Here is a 25914-nt window from a genome sequence, read left to right on the forward strand (position 1 = left end):
CACAAATAAATGGAAAGATATACCTTTTTTGTGGACTGGAATAATTAATATTGTTAAAATGCCCATACTATCTAAAGCAATCTACAGATTTGATATAATCCCTATCAAAATAATCATGGCATTTTTCACAGAACTAAAACAAATAATCTGAAAATCTAAAAAGGGGATGATATCAGAATAAAATGAATACACTTAACTTTGGGGGAAAAATCACTCCTCTGTTTTATTTTTCTTCATTTTTCTCATTTTACTATAGACATGTGCTAAATTTTAAAGACTGGCCCTTTACCTATATATTTATCTCTAAATCTACTACACAGTAGTTTATGAAAGAAAATATTGAATTAACAAAACTTTGTTTCCTTTAAGCTCTAACATTCAATAATTCTGTAAAGCATCTATACTCAGCTAATTTTAAATGATACTATATTAAAAATATGTGTTCTATCTAGTTAATCTTGCCTTGATCTTATGTTTGTTATTACTATCTGGCTTTTCGTCTCTTCTTCCTGATTTCTCTGTGAGTGAGGGCTCCACCATCTTAATTTTGTAACAAAAACCATTTAATCTCACATGTTGATTTTCTGGATTGAGGGCATTCTTAATTAACATTATTATTTTTTACCCTGAACTGAAAGCATTTTCCTCATCAATCTTTCTCAACTAATGCTGCCAGGAAAGAAAATAAAGGCATAACGTCTTATTATTTATCTGTCACTCCTTCTGTGGTCACAAATTCTATTTGGAAAAAAAAAAAAAAAAGCTGCAAAGTTCCCCTACTCATAGAAGGCCCAAATCCTGTGTCTATTTTAATTCAGGTTTTGTAAGTCCCACCACCCTGTAAGAGTACTTGTACAAAATGGCAATGTTAGATATTTGTCATGACGTTCTTTAACTATACAGGCTTGAATTCACTTAGATAAATAATTATATATTTATCTAGATAATTAGATATAATTATAAATAAATTATCTAAATAATTAGATAAATGTTTAGAACATCTTTTATTTACTATTTTGTCATTATTTCAATAAGTTGATTTGACAATTGGTAAATACATTGCAAATATGTAAGCATATTTTTGTTTTATTTTGTTTTGTTTTTCTTTCCAGATTTCCCTCTGCCATATTCATTTAACATTTAATATTCTTTAGGTGTCTTATTCTCCAGCATCTTTAGCTAATTTCAGGTAGGTGCCCATGACAACACTTTAATTTATAAAACATCTTTTCAAGTTTAACTTAACCATAGCATTTCTAATCCAAAAGAACATTTTAAATGGAAAGGAAATTATTTTTGATTATTGTGTTAAAAAACAAGCCTGGGGCTTCCCTGGTGGCACAGTGGTTGGGAGTCCGCCTGTCAATGCAGGAGACGCGGGTTCATGCCCCGGTCCAGGAGGATCCCACATGCCGTGGGGCAGCTGGGCCCGTGAGCCATGGCCGCTGAGCCTGCGCGTCCAGAGCCTGTGCTCTGCAACAGGAGAGGCCACGACAGTGAGAGGCCCACGTACCACAAAAAAAAAAAAAAAAAAAAAAAAACAAGCCTGGATGGTTCCTTAAGTGATACGTGTGCACATTTTTGGAATTATTTCTTTCAGGTCAAATCAATTTTTATGTGTATTCCCATGATAATATTTCAGTTTGCCCAATGTCCAATAAATGCTGCCCTTATGAGAAATTAAAAAACAATAATACCAAGGAAACAGATAAGTATCTTAAAAAGTGAAGATAATTTTTGGTAAGTAATTAAAATTAAAACAATATTGTAGGTTGGAGAGATGGAATGCATTTTATGAATACTGAAGGTTATATTTTCCTTTGACTCATAAATTAGACCTAGAACTTGTGCTTTTTAATATCAAATTGAGAACAAAAAACTGATTCCAAAAAGAAAGTAATTTACCAGTAAACAAGTAAATTGTCATAATCATAGGTGATTTTAAAAAAGGAAACAGCATATAAAATGACAGTGGCCTAAAATAGATAAATATTCTATAATTCTCCAAACATGTTACATTATAAAATTCATATGACTTGGATATGAGTGTTCCTACTTAAAGCCAGTAAAGGATGCCTTGTGGGGAGTGGGAAAAATAAGTAAAGGGGGTCAACCATATGATGATGGATGATAATTAGACTTGTGGTGGTGATCACTCTGTAGTGTAAACAGATTTTGAACTATAATGCTGTACACCTGAAACCAGGTGTAATATAATATAGTATAATGTAATTTAAAAAAAGAAGGATGCCTGTGAGTAACACAGCTTGGGGAGACTCTTGCAGCTTGCCAGTTTGTGCCATTATCCAAATGGCTTTCATAAAAGCATGACTTATTATAAGATAAATTAAGATAAGGCAAGATAAATTCTAAGATAACAACTGTCCTTATTCCGTTTTACGCCTTCTTAACCACCCAGACAAAACTGTAAATTGTGGGGTGTGAAAAATGTTGCCATGATGAAAGGACATAGTGAGTGAGGGCAATGATGGAGATGGGAACAGCATCAAGGATGACTTTTCCCCCCCTAGGTTGAGCCAACAGACGCATTCCTGTTCTCCACTGATATTCTCCTCTCACATCTGTCCCCACTGCTCAGTCAGCTGAATTATGGGCCTCCCCAAGTGTACAGGGCAGCCCATCCTGGTGGGAGAGTCCTATTACTGCCCACCTCAACACAAAGCTCTTAAAGACTCTGAATTTTAGATATGAAATAGATTAGGGATCATCTACCTCACACATATTTAAAGTGAATCATAAATCCTGAACACTGTAGTGATATGATTCAGGTTCACTAGGTTGAATACCTGACATTTCGATTTTATAAAGTGGAAATTTTGGAGTAGGCACGTTTAGATGTACTTCTCAAGTTTTCCCAAGGTCCTGTACAATTACTGGTTATAACACCCACACACAAACATACACACACTTTTCTCTGCACTCAAGATTAGAATGCAAATAAGTGAGACTAAAGTTACATTACAGAGCTACTTAAATCTACTCAAGTTTTTTAACTTTTTCAGAAAGAAGACATTTAACTTTGGTTATTTAGGTATTATTAATACCTAAATACTTAGGTCATACTGCCTGAGAGTGACTGGACTGGGACATTGCCAGGAAACTTCTGCTCACCTTCTTTTAATTTTTTTCAGCTCTATAAGCACATTGCCATTTATCTCTCAATGAACGCTTACTGCTTGAAGAGCACCTTCCTGTTAGTAGTTCAACTAAAGTTTCTGTCCTCAAGCCAACATGTAGTTGTACTCTCAAATTCTGCCGTGAATTGGGCTGTGCTTATCCTGCTTTTCCAAGGTTACCACCCCTTTATTCTGAGCACTCTGTTCTCTCCTTATTCAGAAGTCTGACGCGCTTCCAGGATGTCAGAAGAGAAATACAATGGTTCTCTCAGACACAGATGGTCCCTCTTTCTTTCTTATTCTTCTTTCAAGGAGTTAAAAAAAATGTTTTTGTTGATGAACACAGAAAATAAACTCAAATTATATAACAAAAATTTGATACCTCAACAAATACATGCAGATATTTAAATGATGATAAAGTTGTAACAGAGGGACAAAGAAAAAAAATGTACTAACATCTCTATCCAGAACTCTGCCCGTGCTGTTCAGGAAAAGCATTTGTTTAACAGGATCCAACAATATCCAGTAATCCACGTTGTCCTTTAAAGAGAGTTCTATGGTTGGGTCTGGTCCTCCAGCAGTCCCTTTGATCAGCATGTTATCCACCACAATAGTACCTGCAAACCAAAGAGAGTTACTTGAAAATATATTCTACCTGTATGCATTCTTTAACAAAGATCATATGCTTAAACCCCAGCTGACTTGCAAATCTGTTTCAAAACAGAAGATATTCAACTTTATATCTGTCATGATATAGCAAATGTCCTGCTTCAAAAAGGCAAAAATACTTTTATAATGCTATTTATAAATGATATTTTTGGGAGATGAGGTGGGAGACAGATTCAAACACTTGGTGAGTCCCATCATCTATTTCTTGCATCCTTTTAACAGCATGAATCTGTTCCCTGCCCTGTCCATCACTTCTCACAGGAGTTATCACTGAATTTTATCCTGAACAAAAGGAAAGCCTATAATAACAGAGGCTGATACTTCAATTCACTCAGTAAGACTTCTGATATGAAAAGAGATATCCTGAAAATAAGAGAAAGGAAGAGATAAAGAAGTAGCAGAGACTCCCATGGTGAGAACTGCTTCTTTATCTTTTATCTTAGAGCAAATCCATAAACCATAAATCTTAATGTGAAAGACAAAACTAGTGTTCAGATACACAATAGAAGCCATTCTTCTCTAAGACATGTCTGGGGTACTCAACTAGAACAACATACTATTTTAATGTAACATTTCAATGTTTGCTTTCTTATTATTCTTTCAGTGGGCTGAACTGTAGACATTTGTTGAGTAAGAGCTGAAGCGAGAGATCTCTAATCTCTCCAACTCTGTTAAAGATTCCATCTATTTTAAAAATTGAATGCAAATAGCACTGATGCAATTCAAATCCCCTCTTTTTTACCATGCTGCAATGATCCCTTTGACAAACAGTAATGCACTATAGCTTACAGCAATCGTTTTCAGCTGATCCATTTTATTAAACTTATGGCATAAAGAAGAGATGTGGCCATGCAAATAAAATGTACCCTCCTAAGGACATTAGAATAAATGGCACATATCTAGAAAATTCATTGCCTTAGGATAGCATACAAGAATATATAGATAATCTATAAATATGAATCTAGCTTAAAGAATAAATAATGCAATATGTATTGCTGCATTTTCATAAGGCACAAAATTGGCTTCAATGTTATATCATTGCATAATTACAAATAAAACGGGGGTCTCTGTAAGATTTTTCTCAGCAAGTTAATAATAATAATAGTAATAATAATAATCTATAATATTTCTTTATCATGTTATTACTAATGAGCTTTATCTCACTAGGGAATGTTGAAATGAACCATTCTTTTATAACAATATATCTAAATAATGTTTAAATACACACTCACACACATACTTTTCTAAATAGCAGATTATTTACTTCTACTTTTTCACATACTAGTACACATATATGTAAATATATGAGTGAAACTGATCCTGCTATTTTTTTACTCAACTAGCAAATATATAATCTACAGATATTACATCCAAAAGTACAGATCAGACAATGAGGGCATTTTCTGGTCTACAAATATGTTCTAGGCCTGAGTATACACCCTTTTACAAATATTTCACACAACTAACCTTTGAAAAATTATTTGGCCTGTGTTTTCAATATGTAATTAAGAAATTAAAGGGGATTATATTTTCTGATTAAGAAAAAAATAAAGTATAATAAGTAGGTCAACTAACATTAACATTTATGCCTTGACTCATAATGTGTAACAGCAGTAATAGCAGGTCTTTCTCTAGTGTACATACACTCTATGCAGGTACACGAAGGGAAGGCATAATAAACAATGGTTGAAATCAGGAAAAAGGAATTCACTTAGTTTGACACTCATGTCATAGAAGTGAAGAGAGCTGGCCCTGGAACTGACAGAGTTAGAATCTAATCCTGGATCCATCATTTAAGAGCCATGTGAAAGTGGACAGATTACGTAACTACTCACCTTCAATTTCTCTCTTCTACAAAGTCAAAAATCAATACCACAATAGAAGAGGTATTTTTTATTATAGCACCATATGTATGTACTTGAAAATAAAACTTTTATTCCTGTATCAAAAGCACTAACGAAAGCTGAAACAGTCACAATCAAAATACTAGCACAGTTAAGTATTTAATGATATTTTCTTCAAGCATCATAGTCAATATTTACAGCCTTAAATATTGGGGTTTATGCTTCTTCCTTCAAGAAGTAGGTATTGAGGTTCATTTGCTTTTTAATGCAGATTTTTTTCAATGAAATTGAAAATTTGATCCATCATTTAGCTTTCTTCACTAATCTATTGTTTTAAACTCAGAAAAATAATTTCACACCTCCTTCATCTGTACCCACAGCTTCTCCATATGAACATATTATCAATCATAACCACTAATGTAAACTCGACTTGCATTAAATAAAGGTGCTGCAGATCTTCAGCTTTTTTCTTAAGATCTGCTTACACAGCTATTTATTTTTAACTATGATAAAAATGTGCCCAGAATATGTTAAAACATAAATATACTGTAAAAAATAACATGAATCAATAAAATCACTTCCTTATACCAACTCCATTCCCCTATTTACCAATGTGTATAAGATAATTTGCATCAAAGAAGAGCTGTTGGGTTGATCTGATGACTAAATGAGATAATGCATGTGAAGTACTGATTGCAGTCCCTGGTATAGAATAAGCAATTGACAAATGTGAATTATGTTTATTGTTGTTAATGTTATTAATTATATTATATATATATTTATATTATATATTAATTATATTAACTCAATTTTGGAAGCAAAAGCATTTGAAACTAAAGCAAAATAACTTATTTTATGTCCCAGAAGTTTTTACAAACCAAGTCTACTCTTCATGTCACAAAGCTAAGGCATGTGTGGCAAGCCATCTGAAGAATTCATAGGGGCCCAAAAGATTTGAATGCAAAGTAATCACTCTGGGAAGTTAGAAGGTAGGGAGAGAATGCTCACTGTAGGTAAACTTGTAAAGATAACTCTTTGTCTCTGGTGATGACAATCCACCCAAGGATTGATAGGCAATCCCTGATATCACTAGGGAGTGACCCACTCTTTCCACCTTCTAACTTCACACAATTTTGATTTTGCTCATAGAAACTAAAATTAGATTTGATGGCAAGAAAAGGATCTTATTCAACAAATTCATAGTAGTAGTGATCTTTAGCTTGAACACTTTTTACTCATCCCCAGCACACATTTGGTTCTATTAGGGACTACACACACACACACACACACACACACACACACACACACACACACAGAGATGTTTATTATAGGAACTAAACCATAACTGGATATTTAATATTTTCCTGAAAATTGTATTTGCTTCTTTAAATAGGCAGTTATAACACAAGTGGGTTACTTTCTAAAAATGCTATGGAGGTGGCAGTGAGGAGAGGGGTCCATTGCCTTTCTAATTAACCTAATTCAATGACTCTGAAAGAGTAAGTTCTACAGGGAAAGAGTAATTGACTGTTTGGGTTCATTCCAAAGATTAAAATAAGAAAATCACTCTGTGCACAGAACACACTACTTGCTAGAAAACAGTTAATTATACAAAGGTGTATAACCAATATGAATTGCATAAAATCTCTCCCAACAATCTTTCCCCAGTTTAAGTCAACTAGAAGAATGTTCAGCTACATCATATAGGCAGAAGCATCCGTTGCATTTTCTTGTATATTACTCCTTGCAAATGAAACCATAAACAAAGCTCCCAAATGTACACTATTTGATTAAAACAAAGTTTTTTAAAAAGTGAAATTATAGCTAATATATAGTTTTTCAGTGAGGTTAAACAGTAAGCATGGCCATTATGTAGTCGTTTATTGAGTAAAATCTAGATTCCAAGATTATCAGGCTAAGTAAAACTCTTCTTATGCTCAAATCCTCGTCTTTGTTGAAACTTTCCTGGACTTTTCTTGATTTTTCACACTTCTTGGTTTACAATTATATAAACTACACATTTTAGCTAAGCCTATGTTCATATCATATCTAGATACTCCTTGGTAAAAGGGAAGGAAATATAAGTGTATCCAGCAACTTCATAAAGAAAATAGCAATATTAATTGGGCTGTGTTTGAATGCTGGGGATATATTAGCCACATACAATATTTGCTAAAGATGGAAAATGATACCAATCAAGTCAATAGTGATGAAACTAAAACTTACAAAAACTAAAAGCATACTTCTTTGAAAAACTATGCTAGTCTTTAAAATTTATATTTTATCTACTTCAAAAGAACAAACCATTACAAAATGGGCAGCTTTGTTTGAGTGTACTTCACTCACATTACTTAAGTAACAATACCTTTTATTTACTTATATTTTACATCATGATGTATGACAGGTGATATATCAAGTATGGCATAGGCATACAAGTATAAAACTTTAAGAATAAAGGGATTTTTTTCCCTTCTATTCTTAACTTTTTCCTTAGAAATGTTGATATAAATATCTTGACATTTAAACAATTGCTAGTATCTCTATTCTGTTGTAAATAAAATATTAAGTAAATGTATGTATGTTGTGCATTTTGATGTAGAAGGCATGTTCATTTGCTCAACTAAAAATAAGATCACGGAATTTTAGAATTAGAAAAGAACCTACCATCTCATATATATATCATATATATATATGGAAAATGAAGCCAAACCGCTGATATCTCCAAATTTCCCTACCCCGAGCATTGAAATAACCTGACTAAGGTGGCATAGCTAATAAAGCCATATCCAAGACCAAATTCCAGATTACTAATTCATAGCTTAGATATCCTTTCCCTATATCTTGCGTTCACCTTGGAAATACACAAACTTTTTAATTTAAATATGAAATTACGGGGACTTCCCTGGTGGTCCAGTGGTAGAGAATCTGCCTTACAATGCAGGGGACGTGGGTTCGATCCCTGGTCAGGGAACTAAGATCCCACATGGCGTGGGGCAACTAAGCCCACACACCAAAACTACTGAGCTCATGTGCCTCAACTAAACAGACTGCATGCCACAAACTACAGAGCCCAAACGCTCTGGAACCCATATGCGAGCCACTAGAGAGCCCACGAACCCTGGAACCTGTGTGCCAAAACTAGAGAGAAGCCCACACACTGCAACAAAGTGCCTACACACCGTAATGAAAGATCCTGCACACTTCAACAAAGATCTCGCACACCACAACTAAGACCTGATGCAGCCAAAAATAAAATAAATAATAAATCTTTTAAAAACGTGAAATTACAAAAAACTTTTAGTTTTGTTTTGAATTCATGGGAAACTCACACAAAAATCCAGTTGATGTATAAATTCATTATTTGGATTGTTGTGCCCTACAATTTTCTGACAACATTTAAAGGGTTAAAATTGAAACAATTCTAAAGTAAGATACAGGGAGAATAGTACAATGTAATTATCAACTACCTGACCTTAGAACTAATTTTCCTAAATTATAGCCATAAGAATAGAAATAGATATAGTCTCTGACCTTATAGCTAACAACTCATAAAAGAGAATAGATAGTTGACATTAAGGATAACCCAATAAAACTTCAGGTCAGACTTGGAGTATCAGTTTAAGAAATGAACATACTAACCTAGAATCCCTTGGCATAAATATTGTACCTTCATTCCACTGTGGCAGAGGGAAGAATTCTGAAGAAAGAAGCTGGATCCTGAGCTTACAGAAGCTAAAATAGCTCCATGGTAGACAGACTCTTAAGGTACCCCCATATGCCTGCCTCCTGGTTTTATGTGATTCACTTCCCTTGAGTGTGGGTGGGACCTATGACTTGCTTATAATCAAAATAATATGACAAAGGTAATGGGAAGTTATACTTATGTGTACATTATGTGGTTATGTTACATGAGATTCTAGTGACTATCTTGTTGAAGCTCTTTCTCTCTCTTTCCCTTGCTGGATTTGACAAAACAATTAGCCATGTTGGGAGGCCCACATGGCAAGGAACCATGGCAGCCTTTAAGAGCTGAGGGTAGTCAGATGACAGGCAGTCAGATACAGAAGACTTCAGTCCTACAACCACAAGGAAGGTGATTTTGCCAAGCCTGAGTTACCTTGGAAGCAGATGCTTCCATAGTCAAGTCTCAGCTGAGACTGTAGCCTTGACAACACCTTGATTATAGTCTTGTTGACACCATAAGTAGAGAAACTGGTTACACTATGCTTGGACTCCAGGCCCAAAGTAATTGTGAAATGATAAATGTGTGTTGTCGTAAAATACTGTTTATTTCAATATTGTTATGCAGCATTAGACAGCTAAGACAGCCCTAAAGCCAAAAGATCTATGTTCAAAATCTTGGCTCCACTACTTACTAAATCTGTGATCTTAGTCAAGTTCCCCAGATTCTTGTAATCAGCAATATGTATTGTTATGAAAAATAAAGTAATGGATGTAATAAAGGCATAGTTAATAAATAATACTTTTTATCTCACTGTCACTGGGATGGGAGTTTGTATAGATTGAAGCATATAAAGGTGTTATTCATACTATTTCATTAAATTTGGAACACTAGCCACACATTTTAAAATATAATATCACTTTTTTTTTTTTTTTTTTTTGCGGTATGCGGGCCTCTCACTGTTGTGGCCTCTCCCTTTGCAGAGCACAGGCTCTGGACGTGCAGGCTCAGCGGCCATGGCTCACGGGCCCAGCCGCTCCGCGACATGTGGGATCCTCCCAAACCGGGGCACGAACCCGTGTCCCCTGCATCGGCAGGCGGACTCTCAACCACTGCGCCACCAGGGAAGCCCTCACTTTCTTAACCGAGATAGAAGAAGCATACATGAAACCCAACAGAAAAAAAGAGAAGATTGTGCATATGCATAACAGAAAATAAAAGTGGGAGGGGCAACAGTTTATTCACAGTTATCACTGAGAATTTGTCATGAAGCAAAGGCCATTTCTTCCTGGCATAAATAAAAGTGAACAAGCTTGCAAGTAAGGGAGGTCATATTACTGAGGTCAAAATTCTTATCAGCATTTACTTACTCTATCAGCTGGGCTAAATGATAAAATATAAACGCTAAGTGAATTATAGTATATCCAATTCACAGGCATATGAAAATAATGAAGGTTCAGTCTCAAAATACTGCGAGATTTTATTTTCAGACCATCAAACTGATGCAATTGAAATAAAGAAAGACCATACCATACATTTTTTGAAAAATATAATGATTATACAATGGCAGTTAAAAAATTGAGCCAGATCCCCTATTTCCTCCCACTGGGCAGTTGCTGTTCCTTAAGAAATCTTTAAGAAATCTTTTCTCTCGGTTTAAACAAATCCCTATACAACCTTACTGAGTGATCCCATAAAGATCCCCTGCTCTCATAGCTGATGAAAAATGACGTTCATCTAATGAAAGCACATTCAAGACCGAATGTCTGTTATATGACATTGTTGTGTTAGTAATGAAGAATTTTTGCTTCACAGCACAACTCCTCAAGAGAGTAGCTCATACTCCCTCTGCCACACCTCAACTTACATGTCTTTGAAAATATTCCAGTGAGGCTTTCAACCCGATGTCCCACCAGAAAAGTTTTTGTCTAGTTCTTATTAAGAGCCTCCACGTTCTTAAATTCAGTAGTTGGTTCTCATTGTTCAACTTTATCAACAACATTTCACATGGTTAATCACCCTCTCCTTCATATACCTCTTTTCACTTACCTTTCAGAATACTTTATTTTTCTGACTTAGTTCACATCACTGTTTGCTCCCTCATGGTCTCCCCTGCTAATTCATACTTGTCTCTATGACTTTATTCTTTGTATATATTCTGCATTTTTTTTTCTTTTTTGATTGTCTCATCCAGGCTTATATATACTTGACTCATGACTCCCAAATATAAATCTCCAGTCCAGATCTCTTTTTCCTCTTTTCTGGACCAAGAACACACATCCTAACTGCCTCCTCCACATCTCCACTCATATGTCAAATAAGCAAATCAAATTGAAATCTCATCATAATGAGCTTTGGATCTTCCCACACACATCTATGCCTATTCCTCATGGTGTCTTTCTCACATCAGAAAAAGGAAACTCCTTTGCAATTTTTCCAGTAAGAAATTTTATTAGTCATTGTTGACTGTCTCTCATGTCCCATATCCAGTTTCTGAGAAAATACTATTATATACAGAATATAACCAGATTTGACCTTTTTGCTTTACTACCTTTATTGTTATCAACTTGGTCAACATTATCTCTTGTCCAGAGTACAGAAATAATGTCCCAAATGATCTTTCTGTTTCAGACCTTGCTCTGTCACCGTCCATTTTCAACACAGTAGCCAGAGTTACCCTTCTAAAATATGTCAGCTTACAACTTTCTAGTGGCTCCCAATCTCCCTGAAAATAAAAGCCAATTTCTTATATTATTCTAAAATGCCTGCTTTGATTCTGTTCTTTTAGCCACTAGCCTACAAACTATTTCTCCAACAGACCAAACACACTCCAAACTTAGTACATTTGCCTTGTCCTCTACCTAGGATCTCCCTCCCCAGAAAGACACAAAATCTGCTCTTTTACTACCTTCTGCTTTGTACTCTAATATCGCTTTTTCAATGAAGCCTTCTCTAATCACTCTATTTAATGACCTGACATACCATATACAACGTATCATTTATATTTTCCTATTCCCTCCAGTAAGCACCTCCCCACTCCAGATTAACTCCTGCATGATCCATTAGGAATTGTAGTTATCTTAAGTAATGGATTTATTTTAAGCTTATAGATAATTTGAAATTTTTGGCTAGAAATATTTTTTTTGTCACTATCTATCAGAAAGCTTAGATTTAAAAGCATACCTCATCACTGATGGGTGAATATATTATTGTAACATGCATTTTTTAGCCTCAGGTATTTTACCCCCATCTTTATTTTCTTCTTTTATCTCCATTCTCATTCATAATATTATATAATATTTTATACATTTAAAAAGTATCCAGAAGAACGACTGTGATATAAATATATGAAAACAATTACACAAATGCATTGTTTCCTTTTCTTTTGTTGTTTTTCTTGGGGCTATGGCCCCAGATATGTTATTAGCCTTTTCAGAAGGCAAAATTATAATAAGTACAAAGCAATTAAAAGATCTTCTCAAATACTGTTTTGTGCCAAACTCATCTTATTTTTTCACCTGCTCTAATAATTAGTATTTAGTACAGCAAGATATATCTTGTATCTGTTCAGAAGTCTCTGTTAGAAATGTCCTTACACTATGGGCTCCATGTGCACAAAGAAAGTTACTAAAACTTATCATCTCTTTCTGTGACCCAACAATTTTATTCCTAGGTTCAGACTGAAGAGAAATTCCTGCTCATGTATTATCAGAGGGTATGTTGTATGTGTGTGTATGGAACAAAGAGAGAGCCAAACATGGAGGGAAAACAACTTATCTCTGAGGTTTGAGGAAAATGAACGTGCACATACTCACATATTTATGTGCACTGATAGCATTTTCTGTTTGGAACATAGAATTTAGCAATAGAATAAATTTAACATTGAGTAATATTTCTCTCCCATGTCTTTATAGTTGTCCGGGAGCAGCCATTTTAAACAGTTTGGTGCGATATTCATGGACTCATCTGGGCATCTACCATAGTGTTAGCAATCAGAGAGCTCTGTCCTAGAATAGTGAACTTTAGTTCCAGAAAGAAAGGTCTGTTCTTTTTCATGTGGCTGCAGTTTAAATATAAAGCTCAGGTTTCCTCCTTTTGAAGAAACTTACTTTAAAGGAAAGGAAACAAAAGCTGATATGCACAGGAGGGTATGATAGTAAACATACAACAGAACTAAGCAGTGTAGATGAGAAAGGAGGTCCTAAGAGTGTTTGAGACTGTAGTTTGTGTTATTCATTTTCAGGGCTAGATTATTTCACAGGATAGTTCTGTCCACCAGACTCTCGTAACTTAGGCATATGTGTGCTTATATACCCCCAAGGAAATATTTTAATATTTATGACATAATTTTAAAATACTACTTTTGCAATGTACATTAAGCTAGAGGTTGTATATTTGTAAGTACATTTAGCTAACTTTATTTGAAAGTTCATTTATATAATGCTATAAGTCCACTAGTAATTATATGAGGAAAAACCAGTAAGATGAATGAGAGAAGTACATACTGAGCCACACTGGCATTTCTTTATTAGCTTTATTAACAGGAGGGGCACATAGGATTCAGGAATAGTAAGTAAAAGATGCTACTCAAGACTATTCACATTATACATAATTTATGTTCCTTACCCTCAGGCTAAGCATAGTTTGCTCGAACAATGATTCCAGTATAGCAAAGAAATAGAAGCTCATGGAACAGATGTTGGGAACTAATTGTACATGGTAAGTGTTTCTCTCTCATTTGCTTTGGGGATATTCAATGACAATCACTCCTCTACTACTCTTAAATTTTACATATTTTCCTCATTTCTTGTCTCTGCTTAACATTTAAGGTATGAATGAACATCACTGTGGCTTCTATTCCATTCCATTCCATTTTTAAACCACTTCTCCTTTACCTTCAAGCTAAATAACACATCCAGTAATGAAAAACTCTAATATTAACAATACTAAATTCCTTCTAAGCCTTAAACCTATACCTGAACATGAAATGTTTTAATTATACCACATAATGAAGCTACATGTGTCACAGCTGATATATATACAAACACACAAACACTGAGACAAATGCATATGGAAAGAGAGAGAAGGAGAGAGAGAGTGAAAGAGAGTGCTGACAAATGAAGAAACCTAAATTTTTTTTCATTACAAATAAGTATTATGAGCTGTGAATGCCAGCAAGGAATGGCACTGTGACTGAGAAAAGCATGAAAAGACATGAATGGGGTTCTTACTTCCTCATCATAATAGCGAAGATTCATGGTATGGTGCTAATCTCACTGTTACCTTAAAAGTTTTGACTAGGCAGAAATGGTATCTTACTGTGTGAAGGAGGAAACATCAGTCGGTAAAAATGAAGATATCTTTTATTTCTGTATGGAAAAAACTTTATAAAAAGTTCTTATTTTTTATATAAAAAACTTTTAAAAATTTATAAAAATAACTTTATAAAACAACTTTATAAAAATATTAATCTTCCCTAGTTCTGTAATCTCACGTTTCCCAAATTGAGTTATTTTAAATATAAAAAATAATGACAGCATACTAAGTAATTTCTCTTGTTCCTGTGTCCTTATAAAATGTAATGAGATGTCTATAAAAAATTGCGTTGTTGCAAAATGAGAAAGCTTCTGATCCAGCCAGAGTACAGCTAAGTGTATCATAACATTTTATCATCAATATGTGATTGAAATTCTTAACATAAGTTTTAAGTTCTGAGAGCATTTTAATTAATAATTTAAGATGTTTGGCTCATTTCTATTTGAATTTAGATTCAGGCACTCTGAAAGCCTGGTTTAACCTGTCTATTTAAAATGTATATAAAATCAGCCTCACTGCATGCAAATTGGGAGCCAACTCTCTGCTCTAATTACACTACAACTACAAAGTCAGAATAATTTTCTAAGTAGTCAACTTATAAAGTTACTGAATGCGGCAATATAACAACCTCTTTAACTGTTGTACTAAAAAGTTGAAATGCCTATCATTTGAACAGCTGTGTTTCTTATCTCAAGACCTTGGAACAACATCCACCATTTGTGATCCACACAACTGCCCCTTTCTTGATCAAGCTTTGCCTCATATTTTCAGTATAAAGAGCTCTCTCACTTCTTTGAAGACACAAATAACCCATCAAAATGATTCTTAATGCTCTTATTATATACAAACCTATACCTATTAATATGCATGTGATTTCAATTTCTAGGTTGTACAATTTTGATGGACAGAGCTGTTCTGAAATTAGTTTTTGTATTCTTCATATCACTTAGTATTACACTTGTACAGTATGGTTTAATGCATGTTTTAGAATGGGAAAACAAGTAAAGAGGAAGGAAGGAAGGAAGGAAGGAAACAAGAAAGGAAGGAAGGGAGGGAGGGAGGAAAGAAGAAAGAAGTAGGCAGAGGAAAGAAGGATTTTTTTAAAAAGGAAATAAGGGCTTCCCTGGTGGCGCAGTGGTTGAGAGTCCGCCTGCCGATGCAGGGGACACGGGTTCGTGCCCCGATCCCGGAGGATCCCACATGCCGCGTAGCGGCTGGGCCCGCGAGCCATGGCCGCGGAGCCTGTGTGTCCGGAGCCTGTGCTCCGCAACGGGAGGGGCCACAGCAGTGAGAGGCCCACATACAGCAAAAAAATAAATAAATAAATAAATAAAAAGGAAATAAAAATATGGATAAGCAAGTCTAGAACCTTGATATACTACAGCTCAGCAACAGAACATAGGTGCAGCAAACAATGATAACAAATGAACAGATTATAAAGAAAAATTTTTTAAAAATATATAATAATTTTGCCATAATTTTAGCCTGTGTAGAAACTAAGTTTGGTCTTAAGACACAGACTACTGCCATAAATTACATTCATCTTTACATTCTTATTTCAATATATGATATTACAATATTTATTACATTATATGAAATGCATAGTTCTTAGAAGATACACAAATAAAAGGAAAAAAATGCTTTTAACTTTTTGGTGACTATCACAGACACAGATATATTTGAGGATATGTTTATATAAAATATACTGCCTTATGTTTTCTATCTTTTAATGATATATGAATACCCCACTTTCAATGCATGTAATTATGCTTAGGATGTGATTCATTAAGTCCGTTAAGGATACCTAAAACCTTTTAGCATATAAATGTTCAACCTAATACCTTTTAGCATATAAATGCACATAAGTGGCTATAGATGGATTATATGAAAGTATGCATGTGCTTGTGTGTGTGTGGAGAGAGGAGTCATTTTTAAAAAGGCTCTTACTGAGCCAATATATATATTTAGCTTTTTCCTGCTGAGAGAGCAATTGTATTAACACAGAGTTCACATTTCATTCTCTTTTAGCCCTGTTCTTTTGGTACATTTGATTTTCATTCTTAAAGTCAGTGTCCCTATTAGAAGTTGACATGAAATATGTGGGGAAAAGCCACTTTTTAAATTCTTGAAATTAATGTACAAAGTAAGAAAAAGCAGGGATATATCCTGAAATATTTTTCATGTCAAACACAGATATATCCTAATAAAATGTAAGAATTAAGGAATACTTAGACTGAAGTTCAGGGCTCAAAATATGATCTTAATTAAAAGAAAATTTGAATCCAAGTATGGTTATGACAGGTCTCTTTTACAGTATGTTCTTTGCATATATTCCCATAGTGGAAGATGCTCATATAAATAAAAGTTGAAGGAAAAGAATTTATGCACTATTTTCTTTTGCCTCATTATTTTTCTTACATATTTTTAAATAATTTTATTCTGCAATATTGTGTGTATCTTTGCATTCCTCAATAATTGCTTCTGAATCACAAAGAAAAGTCAAACTGACCAAGATAGCTTTAATATACCTATTTCCCCAAGGTTGAGTAAACCCTAGACACATTTCTTCCTAACTGCAGATCCCTGATCTCCCTTTTCTTAGAGTGTTTACTTTAGAAAAACTTTCCATTGTGAATTCTTTCTCTGCCTCTTTGACATGTAAATTTTATCTCAGAGCATCTTACCAGTTTTACAAAGCAGGAAAGTCTTTCTTGAGGACCTAGTAGCCATCCTTTTGAAATGTAATCATCAAGAAAGACAGTGCCCCTCTCCTAGTCTTGTGGGAAGATAGGAACCTAACTCCTAAAGACAACAGTTAGCAAACAGAGTGACTTAATCACATGCAACGCCTCCCCCCAACTTTCTTCAGTATTTTCACACTACTTAAATCCCATAGTATAAAAAAGAAAAACCAAAAAAAACCCCAAAAAAGCCCTCTTGTCTTCTGTTTCAAAAGAGCTGAGTTATATGTAACTATATAAACATAATTTTATTTTGAAGAAAATGTTTTTCATGGACCCAGAGTCTAAAACAAATGACACAATATTTAAATAAAAATTTAAGAAAGACCATGGGAATATTATAAATATATATAACAAAATTGTATTTTTTTCTGTCCAATGGTCACTTACAATACATTTGCAATAATGGTAAATATGGGTCAGTGAAATTTCTTGCCAGCTTGAAAATTCTTTGTGTATCTGCATGGGTGGTGTAAAGGATTTATGAGAAAAATATTTGGTATATTTCAATATGAAAACTTTCCACTATGTGAATCTTAAAAATCTTATTTTGAAATGGCAAGCCTATATCCCCTGTCAAAGTAACTTGACACCTAAAAATATAGCTTGGCAAAAGCAAACAGTGCAAAGTGAATAAAGAAAATTTTATTATAAAGCCACATTAACTATAGATTAAAAGAGATTTAAAAGACAAAAAAAAGAAAATGTTTTCCCTTGAAGAGATGAATATATTTTCATCATGTCATATATATCATAAAAGATGACTATATAAGTAATCCTTGGTTAAAATCAAAATTTTGTTCAATATACAATTAGGCTATGGATATGCATCAGACATTAATATTCTGAATAATATGTATTATTCCAGCTCCTTCAATAAGGCTGCAGTAGGAATCTAATATAACTTGCTATTCTTGCAGAGTAAAAATTGATAAAAATAATTATTTATTCATCATCAAAGTATTATTCCCATGACAAAGACTGCATGAAAACAAACAAAATTGCATTTGATTCCACATTTCTTCCAGGTATCTGCCAGCAAAAAAATCACGAAAAATAAAAAAAGAGAGAGAAAAAACACGTCCCACACAAATAAAAGTGAGTTAAATCCTCCACCTATTTTTATAGAGATTATGTATTTATTTTTCAAGTTTGTAGTGAGTGTAATGGCTATACACAGGGAACATCCAATAATGAGAATTTGGTTTAAAAGTATTCAGTGATTCTCAGAGCAAGACATGTATATCTGAAACAATTGATAATTAAGTAGTTAAATTCATTTAGTCATAATTGTGAAAAACAGAAGGAAAATATTAAAGTGATTTTAATTCTCAGAGGTATTTCGTGACTTTTGTAGATTCCTTTCACCTCTATTCTATGTTAAAGCCTTACTTTGTATAAAAATAACTTGAAGTCCAGATGGTCCTTTCCCTTGAAGGTTCTTCTGTGTTAGTGTTATAGAATTACAGAATAATGACTTCAACATCACCTTACAAGAAAAATTTGTATATGAACTTTGGAGGAAAATGAGGGATTTGTGGCAAGAAAAATAAGGAAGTCATATATTCAGGAAAAAAGACATTTTAGGTTAATTATATTTTCAGTGTGTCAACAACAGTTACAAAACCATAAATACAGGCATTAAGTAGCCTCACAAAAATAACTCCTTATTCTAATAACAAAGAGAAAAAATTTAATGCTAACACTAATGATAATCATAATAGCATCAAAAAATGTCAAATACCTAGGATAAATTTTAAAATATATGTATTTAATATGCCTAAACATAGTACAAATAACAATAATTAAATAAAATGTGTATGAGAGAAATTAAAGAAATCTTTTAAAAAATTAGAGGGATATGCTATATTAATGGATTGGAAAACTGAATATTTTAAAGTTGTTAAAATCTCATCAAATTAATACATTTGATGCAAACCAATAAATATCCCAGAAATTTTGAAGAAACTGAAGATTTCACCCTAAAGTTTGTATAAAATTTCAAAGTGCCAAGTACATCTAAGATCAGCTTGAAGAAAACAAACTACATTGGAGGGCTGAACTATTAGATATCAACATGTATTCTAAAACTGCAGTAATCAAGGCAACATGGTATTGATGCAATCTTGACAAATAGTCAAGTGGAAGAAAATATAGTCTAGAAAGAGATTCACTCATAAAAGATTCATGATGCTGAGCCAATTGAATATGCATATTTAAAATAAATGAAATTTGCTACCTCAAAAAAGCACAAAACAGTATTAAATTGTAGAAAAGAAAATAATAACACTTCTAGGTGATAATTTAAGAGAATATTTTCAAGATCTTCGGAGAGGTAAGAGTTCCCTAAGCAGAAAAGAAAAGGCACTAAATTTAAGGAAAAGATAGATAAATTGCACTGTATTAAAATAAAGAACTTATCAATAAATGATAATGCTATCAAAAGATTACACTATGAAAATTTAAAAAAATCAAACCACAGAGTATGGGATGATACATATATTGGACAAAATCCTATGTCCAGAGAACATAAAGAATTAAATTCAGTAAGAAAAATAAAGTAAAATAAACCACAGGTAATTTTTAAAAATGGAAAAAGACCTTAACAAACATGTTATAAAAGAGAATATCTACATTGTCAATAAACATATACAAAGATATTCTGCCTCTCAATCATAGAAATGCAAATTAAATTAACAATAATATACTGCAAACACCTATCAAAATGGCTAGCATTAAAAAGACATTATAGCGCATACTGATAAGAATGGTATGCTTATATACTACTAATGAGAGTGAATATTTGTAAAAGTATTCTGAGAAACAGCGTGGCTTTAACTACTAAGTTTGTACACAGGCAAATCTAATGGCACATGCATTTTAGTGTCAGGTATATACCCAAATGAAATAAGTGGCATGTATACCAAAAGCCATGTACAAGGATGTACATAGCATTATTACTTATATTTGTTCCAAGTGGGGAACAAGTTAAACATCATTAGTAGAATGGATACATTCATTTTTATAATCATTCAGTGGGATTTTATACAATAAGGAAATGTATGCAGAGTTATACACATTAATATATATAAATCTCACAAACATAATTTTGAGCAAAAGAAGGCAGACACAGAGAACATATGATTCCATTTGTGTAATGTAACTGATTAGGAATCAGGACAGTGGTTAACTCTGAGGCAGAAAGAGTGAACATTTTGGGAACAGCATGAGCAGGACTTTTATCTACTTCCTGATATGGATGAGGTTACAAAGTTATGTATATTTTATAAAAACTCACTGAGTTTTTTGCATTTGTTCATATATAGGCTAAAATTCAGTAATTTTTTAAAAATTAAGACAAGTTTAAAAAAGAAGAAAAATGTAATGTTTTGGATCTGCTATTGCCGTTAAAATAAACTATATGTGATTTAGTTCAATAAATAGTAATATAGTGATATTTGAAATAATAATGACCTGAACAATAAGTCACATATTTTTAGACCACAATTATAGGATGGAAAAACAAGTTACATGATTATAGCGGTTACAAAGCTAAGAATGGATTTGTATATATGTTGAAAATGAAACAAGGGGAAAAGAGGTAAAATACACAGGATAAAACAAATTTATTTTATAATATATCACTCAAATTTTAAGTGATAGACTATTGCCAACAATCATGTACTATCCATTAATTTATTCCCTAATTACATCCTCTCAGAAAAGCTTGCACAGGATAGGTGTTCCATAAATATTTGCTGACTGACTCTTACAAGTAACATGCTTCAATTCAACCTGATTCCCCTCTTACCAATAACGCTGGAGATACAGAATACCTAAATATTCCACCTCTAATCCTTGCCTATTTGGCATATAGGTATAATATGAACAGTCTGGACAGTGGTAAAGTAGGCTGTCTTTTAAGTGAAAATTGACACTCCTGAGTTATGTATCTGAAGCATGTAACCTTAATGAAGTCCATGCTTCCTGTAGTATTCGCAGGTACTAGCCTGGTCTGTTCAACTACAAGATCACACCTACAGGGCAAGAGGCAAGATCATACTTAAGTCCACTGTGGGGGTCAGGGTGGGGAGGGGGGAAGGAAGGCTTCTCTCAAGACCATGGGAAAACTTAAATTTCAGGTAGAAAATGAAAGTCATTGGGAAAAAAGAGCAGCCAAGCAATCCTTATTTCCATTCTTGAGTTTAGTCGTTAAGGCAAAGCCTCTGATGTAATCTGACTTCCACGAAAAGCTATTTTGCAGTGTTTCTTAGAGAACTATGAACACTCAAGATCAACCTTAATAACAGGGCTCTAATATCTTAATTGGTCTCAGCTCAAAATCTTAGCAATCAGTTCTTTTAATTCATGTTCAAAGTCATTACTCAGTGCACAAGCATGCCTTTTGAGTACTAGGCTAGAAAGGTCTAAACACTGCTATCATGAGTGCTCAGAAGTACCTTTACCTAAGAACAGAAATTAATGTAATATAAAATGAACAGTTATGACAAAAAACAAAACAAAATTTGATTAGTTAAAAACAAAATAATATTGATAAACCACTAGTAAGGCAGATAAAAAAATAAAGAAAACACAAATTACTTCTATCAGGAATGAAAGAGGTGACATTACTAGAGCTCCTATAAACACTAAAAGAATAACAAGAGACTGTCATGAACAACTTTCCACCAATATATCTAACTCAAACAACAAAATTTACCAAAAAAGACAAGTTAAAACAGGATATCTGGATAGCTCTATATTTTTTAAGGAACTTGAATTTTTTCCCTAAAATTACTCCACAAAAAAATCTCCCAGTCTAGAGGACTTTACTGGTTAATTCTATCAAACATAAAAATAGAATTCTTGACTGGTTAAGAAGAAACAATCTTAAATGAACTCTTTTTAAAAATGGAGGGGAATGAAACATATCCCTTCTTGTTTTATGATACCAAACCTGACAAAGATACATCAAGAAAAGATAAGTATAGAATAACATCCTCATTACCTTAGGGGCAAATATACTTAATAATAAAATTATTAGAAAAAAATTAGCAAATCACACCCAGCTATATATAAAATGGATAATACCTCATGACGAAGTTGTTTTTATACCAGAAGTGCAAGGTTAGTTTAAAATTTACAATAAATTAAATCCTATTAACAGAATGAAGGAGAAGAAAAAATAACTCAAACAACAGAAAATTTGTTTATTAAAAGCAGACACCCATTCAATATAAAACAAATTCAGCAAACTAGAAATAAAAGGTAACTTCCTCAATCTGATAAGCAACATCTAAAACAACAACAGTGACAATAACTACAACTAATACCTATAAGATAGCAAGAGTATCCAGTCTTATCACTTCTATTCAGCACAGTGGCTAGAAATCCTAGCTAGTGCAATAAGAGAAGGAACAAAAGACACTAGGTTAAAAAGTAAGAAGCAAACTACTACCATTTATAGACACATGGTTATTTTTATACATAATCTTAAAGAATCATCAAAATAACTACAGACAGTGTGGGGAGAAAAAAGAAATAGGTGAGGGAGATTTAAAAGTACAAATTTTCAGTTGCAAAATAAATGAGTCATGGATTTGCAATGTATAGTATGTGGAATAGATTCTGTAATTATGTAACATTTCTTTACGGTGACAGATTGTAACTAGACTTATCATGGTGATCAATTTGAAATGTATAGAAATATCAAATCACTATGTTGTGTAACAGAAACTAACATAGTATTGCAGGACAATCATACTTCAAAAACACACAAACAAGCAAACTCACAGAAAAAGAGATCAGATTTGTGGTTACCAGAGGCAGGGGATTGGGAGAAGGGGAAATGGAGGAAGGCAGTCAAAAGGCACAAACTTCCAGTTACAAGATAAATAAGTACTAGGGATATAATGTACAACATGATATGTATAATTAACACTGCTATATCTTACATGTGAAAGCTGTTAAGAGAGTAAATACTGAGTTCTCAAAACAAGGAATTTTTTTTATATTTCTTTAACTTTGTATGAAATGATGGATGTTCATTAAACTTATTGTGATATTTCATGGTGTATGTAAGTCAAATTATTATGCTGTACACTTTAAACATATACAGTGCTATATGTCAATTATATCTCAGTAACACTGGAAGCAAAAAATTAAAATTAAAATAAATAATGGCAGACATACCTTGTTCTACTGTGCTTTACTTTATTGAGATTCACAGATACTGAGTTTTTTACAAACTGAAGGCTTGTGGCAACCCTGCATTGAACAAGTTTATAGGTGCCATTTTTCCAACATCATCTGCTTATTTTGTGTCTTTGTGTCACATTTTGATAATTTTCACAATGTTTCAAACACTCTACTATCAAAAAGATTATAACTTGTAGAAGGCTCAGATGACTGTTAGTAATTTTTAGCAATAAAATATTTTTAATTAAGGTATGTACATTTTTTATTTAGATATAATGCTATTGCGCACTTAAGAGACTACAGTTTACTGTAAACATAACTTTTATATTTACCAGGAAACAAAAAGATGTGAGTGACTTGCTTTATGGGGATATTCACCTTATTGTGGTGGTCTGGAACCAAACCCACATAATCTCTGAGGTATGCCTGCACTAGAATTTATAAGTAATTTTATCATGGTCTCAAGACACAAGTTAAATACTCAAAAGTATAAGATGAGGAAAGGTTACAAATAGAAAGAAATGACAAATTATAAAAAATTTCATTTACAGTGGCACCAAAACCACATAATACTTAGGAACATGTTCAACAAAGGATTGCTAAAACCTTAATATTGAAAATTACAAAATATTGCTGAAAGAAGATCTACATAAATAGGGAGATATGCCAGGTTCATGGTTTGGAATATTTAATATTGTTAAGATGGCAATGTAATCCATGTATTTATAGATTCAATGAAATCTTAATTGTAATCTCAGCAGTATTTTATAGAAATTAGTAAACTGACTCAAAAATTTATACAGATATGCAAATGACCTAAAATAGAACAATCGTGAAAAGGAAGATTAAAGCTGAAGGCCTTACACTATCTGATTTTAATATGTACCATAAAGCAACAGAAATAGAGACTGGCAAAGGAGTAGACCTATAAATCAGTGGGATACACTAGATCAAAGATTGACCAACTTAATCTTAAATAGATAGATAGTAAATATTTTAGGCTTTGTGGACCATTTATGGGATATCTGTTGCTGCTTCTTCTTTTCATTTGACAATATTTTAAATATGAATCAACCATTATCAGCTTGTGGGTCATACATAAATAAGCCATGAGTCATAGTCTGGCAATTCCTGGAATAGAGCCAAGAAATGACCCACAGTTGCTATTTGACAAATACATCAGAAGAATTCAGTGGCACAAGGAAAATCTTTTAAACAAATGGTTCTGGAACAACTGGGTATCCATATGGAAAACAAAATTTAACCTCAACCTGTACCTCTTCCAAACACAAGAATTAATATAAGAAGGGTCAAGGCCTAAGCATAAAAACTGAAACTACAAAGCATTTAGAGGAAAACAGAGGAGAGTATCTTTGCATCCTGAGACAACAATTTTTAGGAAGGACACAGTAGCAACAACCATAAAAGGAAACTCATAAATTACACTCGCATCAAAATTTAAAACTTATGTTCTTCAAAAGACATCTCTCGGGCTTCCCTGGTGGCGCAGTGGTTGAGAGTCCGCCTGCCGATGCAGGGGACACGGGTTTGTGCCCTGGTCTGGGAGGATCCCGCATGCCGCGGAGCGGCTGGGCCTGTGAGCCATGGCCGCTGGACCTGTGCGTCCAGAGCCTGTGCTCCGCAGCGGGAGAGGCCACAGCAGTGAGAGGCCCGCGTATTGCAAAAAAAAAAAAAAAAAAAGACATCTCTCTATAAACCATACACTGGGAGGAAATAATTGCAAAACATATCTAACAAAGAACTTGTATCTGGAATACATATATGTATTTGATAATATGAAACAACTCAATAATACAAAAACTTTTTAAATGGAATAAAGATTTGATAGAAACTTCATGAAGGGAGATATATGAATGGCTAATAACCATATGAATTGCTCAATATCCATTGATATGAATTTTTTTTTTCAATTTTTAATATCTTTGAGTATAATTGCTTTACAATGGTGTGTTAGTTTCTGATTTATAACATAGTGAATCAGCTATACATTTACATATATCCCCATATCCTCTCCCTCTTGCGTCTCCCTCCCACCATCCCTATCCCACCTTTCTAGGTGGTCACAAAGCACCGAGCTGATCTCCCTGTGCAATGCGGCTGCTTCCCACTAGCTATCCATTTTACACTTGGTAGTATATATAAGTCCATGCCACTCTCTCACTTCGTCCCAGCTTACCCTTGCGTTTACCCACATCCTCAAGTCCATTCTCTTCGTCTGTGTCTTTATTCCTGTCCTGCCCCTAGGTTCTTCATAACCTTTTTTTTTTTTTTTTTTTAGATTCTGTATATATGTGTTAGCACACGGT

The 25914-nt window shown here is 33.6% G+C and overlaps 1 protein-coding gene across 17 annotated transcripts in view; it reads right to left on the bottom strand.

Moving 5' to 3' along the window:
• Positions 1-25914, bottom strand: part of PCDH15 (protocadherin related 15) — a 729696-nt gene that overhangs the window by 467339 nt on the left and 236443 nt on the right. For all 17 annotated transcript variants that reach the window (XM_060118371.1, XM_060118174.1, XM_060118091.1 and 14 more), the window contains one exon: positions 3594-3754. In XM_060118371.1, the coding sequence (XP_059974354.1) occupies positions 3594-3754 (161 nt within the window). The remainder of the gene's footprint in view (positions 1-3593; positions 3755-25914) is intronic.

The sequence above is a fragment of the Mesoplodon densirostris genome, chromosome 1 (assembly GCF_025265405.1).
Source record: "Mesoplodon densirostris isolate mMesDen1 chromosome 1, mMesDen1 primary haplotype, whole genome shotgun sequence".
NCBI classification, from domain to species: domain Eukaryota; kingdom Metazoa; phylum Chordata; class Mammalia; order Artiodactyla; family Ziphiidae; genus Mesoplodon; species Mesoplodon densirostris.